This window comes from Artibeus jamaicensis, unplaced genomic scaffold (assembly GCF_021234435.1).
Source record: "Artibeus jamaicensis isolate MK-2021 breed Jamaican fruit bat unplaced genomic scaffold, CSHL_Jam_final contig_464, whole genome shotgun sequence".
NCBI classification, from domain to species: domain Eukaryota; kingdom Metazoa; phylum Chordata; class Mammalia; order Chiroptera; family Phyllostomidae; genus Artibeus; species Artibeus jamaicensis.
Genome location: NW_026521842.1, coordinates 14,330,763 through 14,344,745, shown reverse-complemented (window position 1 = coordinate 14,344,745; position 13,983 = coordinate 14,330,763). Strand labels below are relative to the sequence as shown.

Sequence of the window (13,983 nt, the reverse complement as noted above, 5' to 3'; positions counted from 1 at the left end):
AAGAATCTCTCTTGTTTGAGTATTTTTTCCCTAAGCCGGCCCTCACATCACATACAAGAACAGAAACAAAAGTAAAATGGACGAGTAGGCTAACTGAGCATTCTGTAAGAGGGAGGGCCAGTTACTGGCTTAGAAACATGCTCACTCATGTGAGTCCATGTGTGTGAGAGAGTTCTAGATGGACTTCGGTGCATGACAGCCTGTGCCACTCACATGTACACAGGTAACGAGGAAGCTGAGATGAAACATGAGGGCTGCGTGTCCACCCCGGCAGAGCCAGCACATGGCAATGTGCTCCTTATCGGCTGTCTCCACAGCCTGTCTGGTCAGCTGCATGAGACCACGATGCTTTGTGGCCTCTGTATGAAAGAAGAGCACAAGGAAGCCCACTCTCGAACCAGCCTTTGCTTCTAAGAGGCCAGAGAGAGTCAGGCAAACACTGGCTGGCTTGGCTGGCGTCTCTGCTCAAGCCCAGGGCTGCAAAGCCAAGGCAATGCTAGAACATAGAGTGCATGAGCCAAGTAGTCTCCAAGGACAGCTTTGCCTTTTTATTTCCAAATCAGATCATAAATAAATCTAATATGAGGGCCTGAGGGAGCTCAGCCCTGGAGCAAAAGAACACGTGTTGTTCTCACATTGATTTCTCTGTGATGAGCATAAGTTGTCCGATATTGTGATTGGAAGAGGAGGAGGGAAGGGCTGGAAGGGGGGTGGAGGAAGCCTCGTTTTCTGGAAGCTTCTATCTGTCTCCCCATCATCCCTCAATTTCTTGAGAGAGACCTTTCTAAGACATAATGCATTCATGGTAGCTGAGGTCCCGGGCTGTGGGTGGAAGTGGCTGGTTGAAATCCAGGCTCTGTCCTCTGGTGCCTGAGTTTACTCAACTGAGATGGAGATCAGATGGAGACCTAAAAGAGTGGTCATGAAGATTAAATGAGAGATGTCTGTGAAGCGCACATGTCTCCGAGATAGAAAATCTGGAGTTCGTTCCCTGAGGGTGCCTTCCTCTCCTTCACACCAAGTGCCGCTAAGTGAAGCACTTCCCAAGATCCCAGAGTGTTACAGCTCTAGGGTCCTTAGACACCTAGATGGTGGACCCAGACCCCCTTTCTTTCTGGTCAAGGGTACAAAATCCATTTCCTGTGCCAGGCTGTATTCATCAAGGCTGAAGCCAGGCCTTAGCAGGCAACAGCCCACGTGTGGCTCCAGAGGGCCAGGCCCAGAGCGCCTCCCTCTCTGCCCCACTGCTCCTCCCCGCAGACAGCGAAGCCCAGACCTGTGATCAGGGAAGGCCCTTGCCTTGCCCAAGGGTCCAATTTTTTTAAGTAAATATTTAGGGAACACATGCTTCTTTATTTTTCTTTCAAAACAAAAATAGCTTTATTGCATACCACAGGGCAGGCCCTGGGCCTCCTTGCACCCAGCTGTCCAGGGCTGCTCAGCGTGCAGGTTAAGAGCCTGTCCAGGGCAGGATTGTGCTCAGCTACCTGCCCCACGTGACCTTCACTTTGGCTCTCTCATCTGAAGTGAGGGGGTGATGAGGGTGCCTCCCACGAACAGAAGTGGTAAGGATTGAATCACCTCCTACCTGCAGAGCCTCTGGAGTGGGCCTTGTCACACCATCCTTGCTCAGTAGATGCCAGTTGTTACAGCCACCCCTTTATCGAGGAAATTGAGTGGATTGGCACCTGTGTGGAGTTAATCCCAGGCCGTGTTTGAGAAGCAGCATCCCAGAGGCGGCGTCCAGGCTCTTTCTCCTGAGATCAGTCTGAAGCCAGTTCAGGACACAGGGAGGCCTCACAGGGTCTGAGGGCTGCAGGTGCCTCTCGCTGGCCTAAGCTTTGGTCCTAGTCATAAATATTCTTCTCTCTTCACTATAGGCCTGCACCTTCCAGAACTCTTTAAGCTTCTGCACTTCTTTCTTTCCCACCTCCCAGAAAAGTTTGAATCAAAGACAAAAGCAGTCGTGGAGCCCTGGGGCTAGACGGAGAGTAGCTCTGATGAGGGAGCAGAAGAGGTTCCAATGGGCATGCGTGTTTGTATTATTTGTTAGGGCTTCGTAGCAAATGTCCCAGACTGGGAGGCTTATTCTCTCACAGTCTGGAAGCTAGAAACCAGAGACCAAGATGTGCGCAGGGCTGGTTTCTGCTGAGCTTCTTCCCTGGCCTTCAGATGACCCTCTTCTCCCTGTGTCGTCCTTCTATCCATGTCTGTGACCAAACTGCCTCTTCTTATGACACCAGTCATGTTGGCTTAGGGCCCACCCTGATGACCTCACTTTAACTTAATTACTTCTGAAGAACCAATCTCAAACATGGTAATTTTCTGTAGTACTAGGGTTTAGGGCTTCAACATATGTGTGTGTGTGTGTGTGTGTGTGTGTGTGTGTAGATAGATAGATAGATAGATAGATAGATAGATAGATAGAAGACCAATATGGCCCATTTCAGTATTTATTTAAAAAATCAAACCAGTAAATACATGAGGACACATTAGAGGGGTAAAAGGCCCTGGTAACAGAAGCCTGTAAATCAGGAACAGCTTATACCCATTGAAGAAATTGAATAAATAATTTCAGAACTTTCTATAATAAAACACTAAGTCCTGATAGTTACAGGCAAGTTCATCCAAGCATTCAAGGAACAAGTAATTTCAAACTTACACAAGCTCTTTTCAGAGGAAAATAATAAAAGAAAATATTACCCAGCTCATTTTGTGAGGCCAATTTATTCTTCATACCGAAACCCATTAGGCCAGGTCAGAGACATAAATATTTCAGGTCATTCTCACTCATTAATTCAAAATATAACTGCAAAATATTCATCAGAATATTAGCAAACTTAATCTAGCAAAGGATAAAAGGATGAGCCATCACGACCAAATTAGGTTTATTCCAGGAATGCAAAGTTAGTTCCACATTAGAAAAATTAATGATTTAATTCATCACATTACCATAGTGAAGAAGAAAAACCATATGGTCATCTGAACAGATTAAGGAAAAAACATCCAATAAAACCACACAATTATTCATGGGAAAAAATCCTTAACCTGATCAAGGATAATTTGAGAAAACAATAAAATGTTAAAATCATTTCAGGGAGATATGAAAATAAATAAAAGGGACTACATTTGGAAAGAAAGATATAAACTTGCAATTATCTACATATAAACTCAAAATAATCTACAGGCAAATTATTAGAACTAACAAAAGAATTTAGTGAGGATGATGGATAGAAATAAATTTGAAAGTCAACTTTTTAGATTTGAAAAAATATAGGACAATGCCTTGATGCTATCTGAGCAAGGAAGAATTTCTTTTTAATTTAATTTATTTCTTTTTAGAGAAAAAGGAAGGGAAGGAGAAATGGAGAGAAACATCAATGTCTGGCTGCCTCTCATGCACCCACCACTGGGGGCCTGGCCTGCAACCCAGGCATATGCCCTGACTGGGAATTGAACCGGCAACCCTTTGGTTCACAGGCCGGCACTCAACCCACTGAGCCACACCAGCCAGGGCAAAGAAGAATTTCTTAAACAAGATACAAAAAGCACAAAACCTTTTCTTAATTTCTACATTAAATTTGAGAACTTTTAGTCATCAAAGTACACTATAAAAATAATTAAAAGAGAAATTACAAATGGAAAGATGGCTCTGGCACACTTATTATCTTCAAATTATAACTGTACATAATATATAAAGTAAGCCTTTGAAGAAAAAACATGTAATTCAATTTAAAACTGGGAGATAATGGACAGTTATTTCATGGGAGGAAATGTGAATGGCTGATATAGAAAGATATTCCACCTCATTAGTAATTTTGAAAGTGGCAATTGAAACAGCATTGCATACCCATAAACTTGCATAAAATTGAATATGAGCATACAAAGTAGCTGGTTGAGGATATGGAGGAACAGAAGCTCAGAAATTGCCAATGAGGTGTCAGTTGACGCAGTCACTTTAGAAAGCCATTTGTCATTCGCTGGTAAAGCCAATCGTGAACATTCCCAAGGCTCCGCCCACCCTCTAACCTGTCGCCTCTCTGTCTGTGCTCCGTTCACCGTCCCTCCTCAGTACCCAGGTGGTGAGCACATTCCCCCAGTTTTTCCTCAGGAATGTCTCCTGGGCCCAGCCTTCCTTGCAGCTCTCCTGGCTGTCCCTTTACCCCCGCATCCTTCCCCCACCCCCATTCCTACCTCACTCTACCGCATGGCTGCGTCCTCTTGGTTTGCCCTGGCCCACACCACCCATTACTTTTCTTCAGGCTACACTCTCTTTCATCATCTCCTTCCTTCCTTCCTTCCTTCCGACGTCTCTTGCTTTGCAAGCTCAAACTTTCTGCCAGTGTTCCTCTCCATTAGTAATCACCTCTCTGTCTCAGGTTCGCTGTGGCTTTGCCGTCCAAGCAAGCACTCCATCCACATCCTAGCCCTTCCCTAAATCCTCTTGTTGCATTAAGCACCAACCCTGCACAAGGCAATGTAAGAAAATGATACACTCGTCTCCCTCATTCACCCCCAGCCCTGTTTAAGCTGGCGTTTGGCCCCTCACTTAACTGCAGCTGCCTCACTGGAAGATCAGAAACGACCTGATCACGCCACATACTCCTAGACATCCGCTCTCTATTGTGAAATTGCATCATACGTGCAAAAGTGTATATAACATACATACATAGTTTAAGATAATAAAAAAATGAACCTCTGTGCTGTTACCCTCATTTTAAATATGACATTAGTAGTAAATGTGAAGCCCCTTGTGAAAGAGAACTATGAGGTCAACCTCCTGCAGGCCTGCTTGTACCCCGTGCTGAGGCCCTGTAATGTCCCGCTAGAACCCCACCCCTGCTGGGATGAGCCAGCTCATTTACTGGCCCGGGATCCCATTAGCCTCTGGGACCAACAGGAGGACTGTAAGCCTTCTCTCAAGTCTGAGTTTCCAGACACAAGCTCCTGCCTTTGTAGTTAGCCTGCAAGTGACCTTTCACTCTCCTCATGTTTAACCTAAAAGTGATCTCTGTATTAGAGATCAGATACTCTGCTTCCATTAGCAGGTCAGGTTAGCCCAATCTCCTAATGTTCCATATCTGTTACCACATAGAGAAATGAGTTGGGCTTTTCTCTGTGTCAGTTTCGAGTGTTACAAAACTTTGTGTACAGCTTTTATTGTTTTTATAGAAGAACTTTAGTTACCTTGCTATAGATTCATTCTTTTTAAGGCACCTTCCCAATGTCTCCAATGTTGGCAGCGGGCATCAGCCTGCTAGATACTCAGTGCGAGCTAAACTGGCTTCTCGAGACAAGCATGGGAAGTGTCAGGGTATACCTGGACCTGAGTTAAAGTCACATCCGCTGGGCTCGGCTAGTGACCTGATTCTTAAAAAGAGTGCAGTTGATTTATCTGTGTGTTCATATTCATTAAAATCCCCCAAAGCTAGCCACATCTACCAAAGACCAGGCATTAAAAGGAATTGACTTTAAAAAAACTTCCTGTTTTGAAAATATTTCTGAAGAGCTTTGAAGCTGATAATAAGGGAGATTTTACAGCCTGCGTGTTCCGCTGCCTTTCTAAGAGCATGTAGCAGTGGGGACACCTTCTGGAGCTTTTGGAGCAATGGCCGCTGCTCACGGAAATCCTCCGGAGAGCCTCACAGCCGATCCTGGCACATTTCTCCAATACTCGCCTCACAGCAGAACTCCCTGTGGGAAGGCCTTCAAGAGCAGGATCGACTGTCTCTTGCTTTTCCTTATCTAGATACCATCAGGATGGGGCCCTCTTATTTAAAAAAAAAAAAAACAAAAACCAAATTTTAGAAAATACACTGTCTCTTCTCTATGTGGTGGATTTCTATTACCTTTAAAATGGAAAAGACGACTTCATAGTGAATCACTGCCATGGGCGCGAAGGAGGAGTCCTCACCTGCCCAGCAAAATCGTTAAGAGAGTGAGCTTTGGAGCCAGGCTGCCTTCGCTCAGCCACCTGCTCTGTGAGCCTCAGGTTTGTCCTCTGAAGGCTGAGGACCATGCCAGTCCCCACCTCATCGAGCTGTTGTGAACATTTAATTAGGCAGTCCTTATTAAGTGCTTAAGGTAATACCTGGTAGAGAGTAAGTGACGAGTGACTGGTAGACGCGGTTACTTAATTAGGGCGTGTCTCAGTCCATTCGGGCTGCTGTAACTGAGTGCCAGCCACTGGGCAGCTTACAAACAACAAGCAGCCTTTTCTTACAATTCTGAAGGCTGGGAAGTCTGCGGTCGTGGCTCTGACAGAGTCGGTGTCTGCAGAGGGCCCACACTTCCTGGTTCACAGATGGAGTCTTTTTCCTGTGGATTACACGGCAAAAAGGACAGGCCGGCTTTCTGTGGTCTTCTTTGTAAGGGCACTCATCCCAGGCCAGAGGGCTCGGCCATTCTGACCCGATTACCTCCCAAGACCCCACCTCCAAATACTGTCCCCTTCAGGTTGGGATCTCAACATATGAAATCTGGAGGGCACAAGTGGTCAGACCACAGTAGGGCTCTCATTTTATCACCATTCTCTGCCCCGCTTGCCTCCATCACACAGGTCAGTGACACTCAGCCTTGAGTGCACATTAGAATCATCCCGGAACTTTTCAATATTCTCACTCCAAATAAATCGTAACTCTTCAGTTGGGGGTCAGGCACCCTTCCATTGTTCTTAAAGTTCCATGGGTGATTCCAGTGGACAGCTGCAGTGAAAAGGAACTCCTTTAGAGAAACTTGAAAAATACAATTTTCACTCCCTAAGGCCCGAATAACTGAGCTTCAGCAACTTAGTGATGACCCACTAATGTCCACCTTAGCACAAGTGTCCAGTGGAAGCATTCTGGGACATGATAAAGTCAGAAGCTCCAGCAGGCCCCTTTCCACAATGGCTGTACATCTTCAGTTCATTTCCCCTTCTCACGTGGCAGAGCCAGACCGAGCTGGTGGGGAAGGTGCTGAGCCAGCCCCATCTGTTTCCATCTGTCGTCCGCTCCCCATTGTGGGAGGTGCAGCAAGTGTAAGACCACAAAGCCAGGCAGTAGATATGGAAATGTGGTTGGGTCTTCATGTGTATGCCCAGAGGGGCTTAGGAATTTGCCCACTTTCAATATGATGTGAAGCAGATTATAATCTGCTCCCTTTATAAGCATGAATCAGGTGCCTACCCAGTCCGGAGCAGGTTTGTGACGTGTGGTCAGAGGAAGGGAGGGAGGGGGGGAAGAGGGAGAGAGGGAGGGCCTTAAGAAAATGAGAGAAGCAGAAGTTAGATAGCTGAGAAAGAAGGGGAATATTAAAAAGCACCTGATAAGATCTAACATGTAAAGATGAGGGGTTTGCTTAACATAACCCATAAATTATAAGTTAAAAGCATGGAAATATGATATATACCTGTAGGAGAAAGTACCTCAACAGTGAAATCAGTTACGCTGAATAGCACCCATTCTCTTGGATTGTTGAAAATGCACTGGACCTCTGAACCATGCCAGGAGTTGGCTGCCATGGGTCATTTGCTCCTTTTGGTATCAAAATTAGGGGTAGGAGGTCTTGACCATGGAGGGCCTTCTAAGCCTCACTAAGGAGTCTGCTTTGTCCTCAGGAAAATGGAGAGTCTTCCAGAAGGTTTTAAAATGGGGACTTGAAATGATCAGAAAGTTCATTTGGACCAAGGCCTTGGGCTCAGGATCCCATCCTGATAGACACAGCCCAAGACAAGCTTCCCACAACTGCCTCCCCACCGGCTGTCCGTGAGCAAGGCCGAGTGGCCGGCTGGACAGAAGGGACAGAAGGAAGAGAGTAGTGGAGGGGGCAGTGGGTGCCACCACAGCAGAACCGTTGGCCACCTGGGTTCCCCCTACATTTGCTGTTTGTGCTTCACAACCTCTTCTGCCCGGTGCCCAGAGGAAGAAGTGTATGAGAACAGGGAAAATAAAGTGGCAGGGGGAGGACCACTCCTGTCCCCACGGCTGCCATCCCCCCTCCCATCATGGCTGCCTCCACTGCTGGCCATCACTGACTCTCACTTCTTGCTAGTCTTCATCATCATCACTGTCATCATCAGCTTCCATTTGGGATCTACATGCATCCTCTATCTGCAACAAACTTCTGACTTGTCCCTGGAGGACCCGGGGGCTCTCAGTCCCTTTTCCTTCACAGATGGCTTTCCCGCAGACAGCACATCCTTTCCACTCTTTGCCTAGGAAGGACCACTCTTCCAGATGCAGTTAGACTAGCTCCTTGTTCTTGAAGACTTGCCCCTACATCCTGGGAAAGCCGGTCTCTCCCCCTCATCTGGACTCCGACAGACTCTTCTGTCATCTAAACTTCAAAAATGATGGCAACCCCCGCCACTCCAGAACAAGAGCAGCTCATGCGTGTTGGACACTCACCATGACCCAGGCACCCTGCTGAGTTTGTTACCTCACCACAAACAAGGAGGAGGGTTCCATCACTAACACGGCACCCAGCACATGGTACATAAATCGGGAAGCCGGAATTCAAACTAGAGCCCGCTGACCCCACAGTCTTCACTCTGCGCATTTTGCTGTTGGACCCCTTGTAGCCATCCCTAAGTCTCTGACTCCCTGGCCTCTAAGTCCCCTGAAGCAAGAACTGGCTTCCTCATGTTTGGAATCATGCAGTGCTATGCTAGCTCCCTAGAAGCACAGCCTGAAATGGTGATTTTTAGGTGGGTGATCTATTGAGGGAGAGCTCTTGGTAGAAATTATAGAAGAGTAAAAAAAAAAAAACAAACACTATAAGCTGGAGGGGAACACTAGGGGAAGGTGTGACTTCAGAAGTCTTGCCTCTGCCTGACCCCGTGGGAGCCCTGCAGTGTGAATTGCATCCGAATTTGTCCCACTCGGAGACAACGAGGCCGCACTCTTATAGTCCTCTCCCTCATCAAACAGTCCTTGCCTACTGCTCACACCCTAATGGGTGGGAGGACATACCCTCCCAGGCAGCTCCGCCAGGCCAGGGCAATGCCCAGAGAAAGGTGCAGCCAACACACGCAGCAACCTGGGGATGGGTGCACCATTCTACTAAAGGGGGTATAGACACTGTGCCAATGGCATCTGCTACAGTCATAACTGCAAAAAAATATCAAATAGTATATCAGCCAAACAAAACATGCCTGCAGGACCTTTTTCTCCAGCCCGTGGCTGCCTTCACCCTCTGTAGTGGTCATGCCTAGAATGCAGGTCCAGTGAGTCAGAGAATTAGAAGTCATGGTGTCTACTGCAAGACTATCCCCACCCAGCGTTTGAGACCTCATCTGTGCAGCCCAAACTTCAGCGAACGTCTACTGAACACCGTTCCATCCCCAAGTATTGTCTGAGGTGCAGCACAAAACATCACCTGAAACACAGACTCGTTTTGGGGGGCTTTATTTTGACGGACCGCTGCTTCCAGTAAAGGGAGAACAGGAACTAAGGGTGGTGGACATTTTTTAATTTGCAGCACAAAAGTTTGTATTGATCCCAAGTTACCAAAAATTGCAAGTAACCTCTGAAGAGGGAAACTGCTGAGTCCAAACCAGTGTGGCCGACTGACTGACGGTGTGTCTGACATTTGCGCGGTTCTGTCACATCTAAAGGGAGGGTTTCTTTCCTGGGCGCTCCAGCGAGTCTGATATGGGTAGCTCTGGAATTGGAGCAATATTGATTTTGGGCTTTGGGGTTTTTTGTTTTTTTTTTTTTTTTTTTTTTTTGCTTGTTTGCTGTGCACTCTTTTAAAAATAACTGAATCTAATCCTGTTTGGGTCAGCATAACAGGAAAGTAATCATCTGTTCCTGAGGGTAAAATGAAATCCAATCCAAAAAAACTCCACCAACATTCTATTTTAGTGTTTGGGAGCAGGTTTTCGACTTTAATGATAAGTGGAAGCCTTCATTAAGACAAAGGTTTTGCCGTCTCTTGTGGCTCTGTCTGTTAGCAGCAGGGCTGCCTGACTGGACTGCTCTGTGTGTTTCCAAAGAGACCTCTCACTTCCCAGTTGTCCAGGCATCATTGTCAGCTGAGGTGTTGTTTTTTTCCCTGAGGTCTGTGGATACTCTGCAGCTTTGTATTTTTCCTTTACAGACATTCCCATGTGATTTTTTTGCTACTCAGCACAGCACCCCGGGAGGTGCAAATGGTGGATGGGAGAGTGCTGTTGTGTGGGGCAGTGACCTGGCAGAGTCGCCCCAGGCATCCCCGCTGGCCTGGGCGGTTTGATAAGTGCTCCAAATCACCCCGTGCTGATCTCACTGTCCCCAGCTGGCAGGGCTCAGCGACAGCCCCGTGTTAGCCATCAGCTCTGGTCCTTGGCCGTCGTGTTGCCATTTCTACCCATGGTAGGCTCTAAATCTGACTGCACATTAGAATGACCCAGAGAGACTGTTAAAAATGTAACTCCCGGGGCCCACCTGAGATCTGCCGAATCAGAATGCACCTAAGGATGAGGTTCAGGAATATTTTAATGAACTTCCCAGCACCCAGCCCAACATGGATCCTCTGCCCAGAATGGTGTGGTTTCCACCTAAGGTAATGTCAAGTAGGGACGTCTGGCCTGGAGTAAGCCAAGTGGAAGGTCACAGGAGAAGATGAAAAGAGTTTTTCCACTCTTCTCCAAGACCATGTGGTAGGGGTGGGGCGACAGGTTGAAAGTGGACATGCAGAATAGCCAAACTATCCCGCACCATGCAACTTACCTGTTCTCATTCAACCAGTCATGCACCTGTCCATCTGTCCACCTCTCCATCTGTCCAGTCAGACACAGATTGAGCTCATGTGGAAGGTATAAGACCCTGGGCTCCAGGGGCTTTAAAGAGGGAAGCACTTGGGTCCTGCCCTCCAAGAGCTCACAGTTCTCCTGCTCACTGAGGGTTTTCCCAAAGGGAAGCCAAACTGATCTTTCTTCTTAAAAAGGACTAGCAGGGCTCTGCTCAGAGCCTTCATCAGGCTAGAAAATAAGAACATTTTTTCCATTATATATTTTTTAATATAGTAGATAGAGCTGGTTCTTAATTTATAGTAATTATATACATTTTTCCTGTGAAATAAGCCTATTCGTGAACACTACAGTGTGCTGTCACTACTCACTCCTTTGAATGATTAAATGAAAAGGACCGAATACCAAGTGTGGGTGAGGATATGGACTGACTGGAGCCCTAGTGCACTGTGGGTGGTAGTATAAAATGGTGCAAAACCACTTTGGAACACTGTTCGGCAGTTTCCCATAATGTTAAACATACATATACCGTACAAGCCAACAACAGTTCCCTTCCTAGAAATTTACCCAAGAGGAATAAAAACATATTTTCACACAAAGACTTATGGCAACTTTATTCACAGTATTAAAAGCTGCAAACAGCCATGGTGTCCATCAACAGGAAGATAGATAAACACAGGGTTGTCTATACTGCTGAATGATTAAAAGAACAGACTATTGCACCTGGCAAAATCATGTGTGAATCTGAAAACATTCTATTGGGCAAAAGAAGTCAAGTCCAAAGGAGTACACATTAAGGATTCTATTTACATGGGGCTGTCAGCATGTCTGCTCTGTACTGATGTGGAGCTGAGGGGTCTGGAGCCAGAGAGAATGGGTAGGGGCACAAAGGGATTTTTGAGGCTGATAGAAATGTCCCGTTTATTAATATGATAGTGATTTCACCGGTATATATATTTGTAAAAACTCATCAAACTATATGCTTAAAATGAGCACATTGCATATGTAAGTTATACCTCAATGGAAATTGATTTATTAAATGATATTCACTAAGGCAGAAATCATGAAGTTGGTAGAGGAATGCCTGAAGTTTAGGACATGGCCCTCAGGTACGGGCTAGAGAGTGATCAGTGCCCCAAAAGGAGTGCAGGTGAAATGCTCTGAAACTTAAGAGGGAGGAAAAATTCCTTCCAATGGCAAGATGGGACAGTGTTGGTGCTCCATCTGATGAGTGACATTTCTGCTGAGCTTCTGACAAAAAGTAAAGTGTATATGGGGCCAGAATAAATATATAAGTGACAGTGGATTGAAATTAGTATCAAAGGCCTGAGATGTGAGAGGGAAAGAGTCCCTAAAAAGCCACATGCATCCTGAGGGGAGCAGGCAGAGTGGGGTGACCCCACCACTCTGGCCCTTATGACATCCAAAGACCTTTCCAGTTTGTGAGACCTGGACATAAGGGCTTCAGTAGCAGCCGGTGCCATCTTTTCTTGTGCCCCAGAGAACCGGAGTGGCAGCAGAGCAAACTGGCAGGGCCAGGACCAGGGTGGAGCAGTAGAGGCCCCAGAGCAAACGTGCAGGAGGTGGGTCATGCACAGGCTGAGCTGCACCTGCAGGACCAGAAAGCGAGTGCCTCACATTCCTCACCCTAGTCCTAGCCCTGCTTTCTGGCTCTCTGGGAGCAGGATCTCAGTGTACATTCATTCATAGCCATGCCCGAGTGCCCACTTTGTTCAGGCACTGTGTTGTGACAGAGTAGATACAGTGTCTCCAGCAAGCTCACAGTCTAGCAGGGACAGGAGATATGAGTGTGAGAGGGGAACCCTGGGGGCTGTGGGTACTCAGGGAAGAGACACTGGATCCAGACTGCGAGGGCATGGTTAGCAAACTTTTAGGAGAGAGTACAAGCTCAGCTAAGATTTGAACGTGGGAGGGTGTAGAGCAGTCCCTTCTAGACCTGTCTGGCCTTAGGATTTGGCACATGGCCTTAGGCACAGGAGCCCACCTTGCAGCAGCTGTGTCTTCCCCATGCGTCTGCAGATTTGTAATGTGGCTGAGGAAGCCTGACAGTGCCCTCCTGTCCCAGCTGGAGTCCATCTTGGGACCTCAGCCTCCGCCAGCTCACAGTCTCAGCAATACAGTCCCCTGAGATTGCTCTAAGTGATTTTTTAATTAAGTGCAAAGCCCTAATGGATTTCTCTCTTAAATGCCATTCTTCTCTGTACACTGACTTACATTCTCAAACTCATCTCTAATTTATTCATCCAACCACTCACCAGTCAACAATTTAATGAGATCCTTCTGTGTATTAGGCCCTGGATTAAGCATCTGGAATACGGAGTTGAAAGTCATCAGGGAATGAGCCTTTCTTACCATGTTGCCCTCTCCACCTTCCCAAAGTCTAAAGCCAGGGTCAGGTCAAGGATAACCAGCAGGAAAGGATATGACAATTGGTCAGACATTATATTTGCACAATAAAATGCTCCAGTAAGTGATGAAACTTAACACTGAGCATTGGAGACATGTCCAAATTGTCTGAAGAATTGCCGGAGCTTCCCAGAACTTTTATAAGTTGGGCATGGGTTTGATAGGCCAGCAGAGAAGGGTTGGGCCTGTAGAGAATTGCCTGGTTCGATGCCCTGGACCACTTGTTTGGGGGACAGGAAGTAAGAGCACTGACCAGCTGACCTCTTGAGAAGGCATCCAGTGAGCGAGAGCCCCACTTGTTCTGTGGGGCACAGCAGTGGAAGGAAGAAGACAGGGTTGTGGGGCTAGAGGCTGTGCCATGACAGCTGACCAATGAGTGACTCCCTGTACTTCTTTGCACTCCCCAGGACTGTCTCTGAGGATGAAGATTTTGGGTCTAAAGAGCAAGGACAACACAGAAAAACAGAAGAGCCCAACCTGCGCATCTCAGATGTACGTGTGTGTGTGTGTGTGTGTGTGTGTGTGTGTGCTTGCTTGCCTGGGGCAGGTTGGCAAGATGAGGGTCCTTTCCATAAAACAGAGGCAGAGGCAGACTCGGGAGCAGAGTAGCAAGGGCAACAGTGGGGCTTGGCTGTGGTGAGGCTGTGAAACTTCATCCAGGTCACGTAGCAACCAAACACCCACTGAGCCAACACTGCAGGAGGGCCCAGACACCTCAGCCAATAGATTTTCTCTTTAGTGGAAAAACTAGTTACCTCTAAACCTTAGAGATCTCGTGCTCTCCCCAGCCCCTAGAGAGCGGTTACAAAAGGAGAAATATTTTCCTCAACGATTTCACAGTAAAA

General features: G+C 46.9%; 1 protein-coding gene across 1 annotated transcript in view; it reads left to right on the top strand.

The window, feature by feature from the left end:
- HYDIN (HYDIN axonemal central pair apparatus protein) overlaps nt 1-13,983 on the top strand; it is a 339,107-nt gene that overhangs the window by 210,140 nt on the left and 114,984 nt on the right. Inside the window, exon 27 of the mRNA XM_037154186.2 lies at nt 13,546-13,630. Coding sequence (XP_037010081.2) covers nt 13,546-13,630 — 85 coding nt within the window. The remainder of the gene's footprint in view (nt 1-13,545; nt 13,631-13,983) is intronic.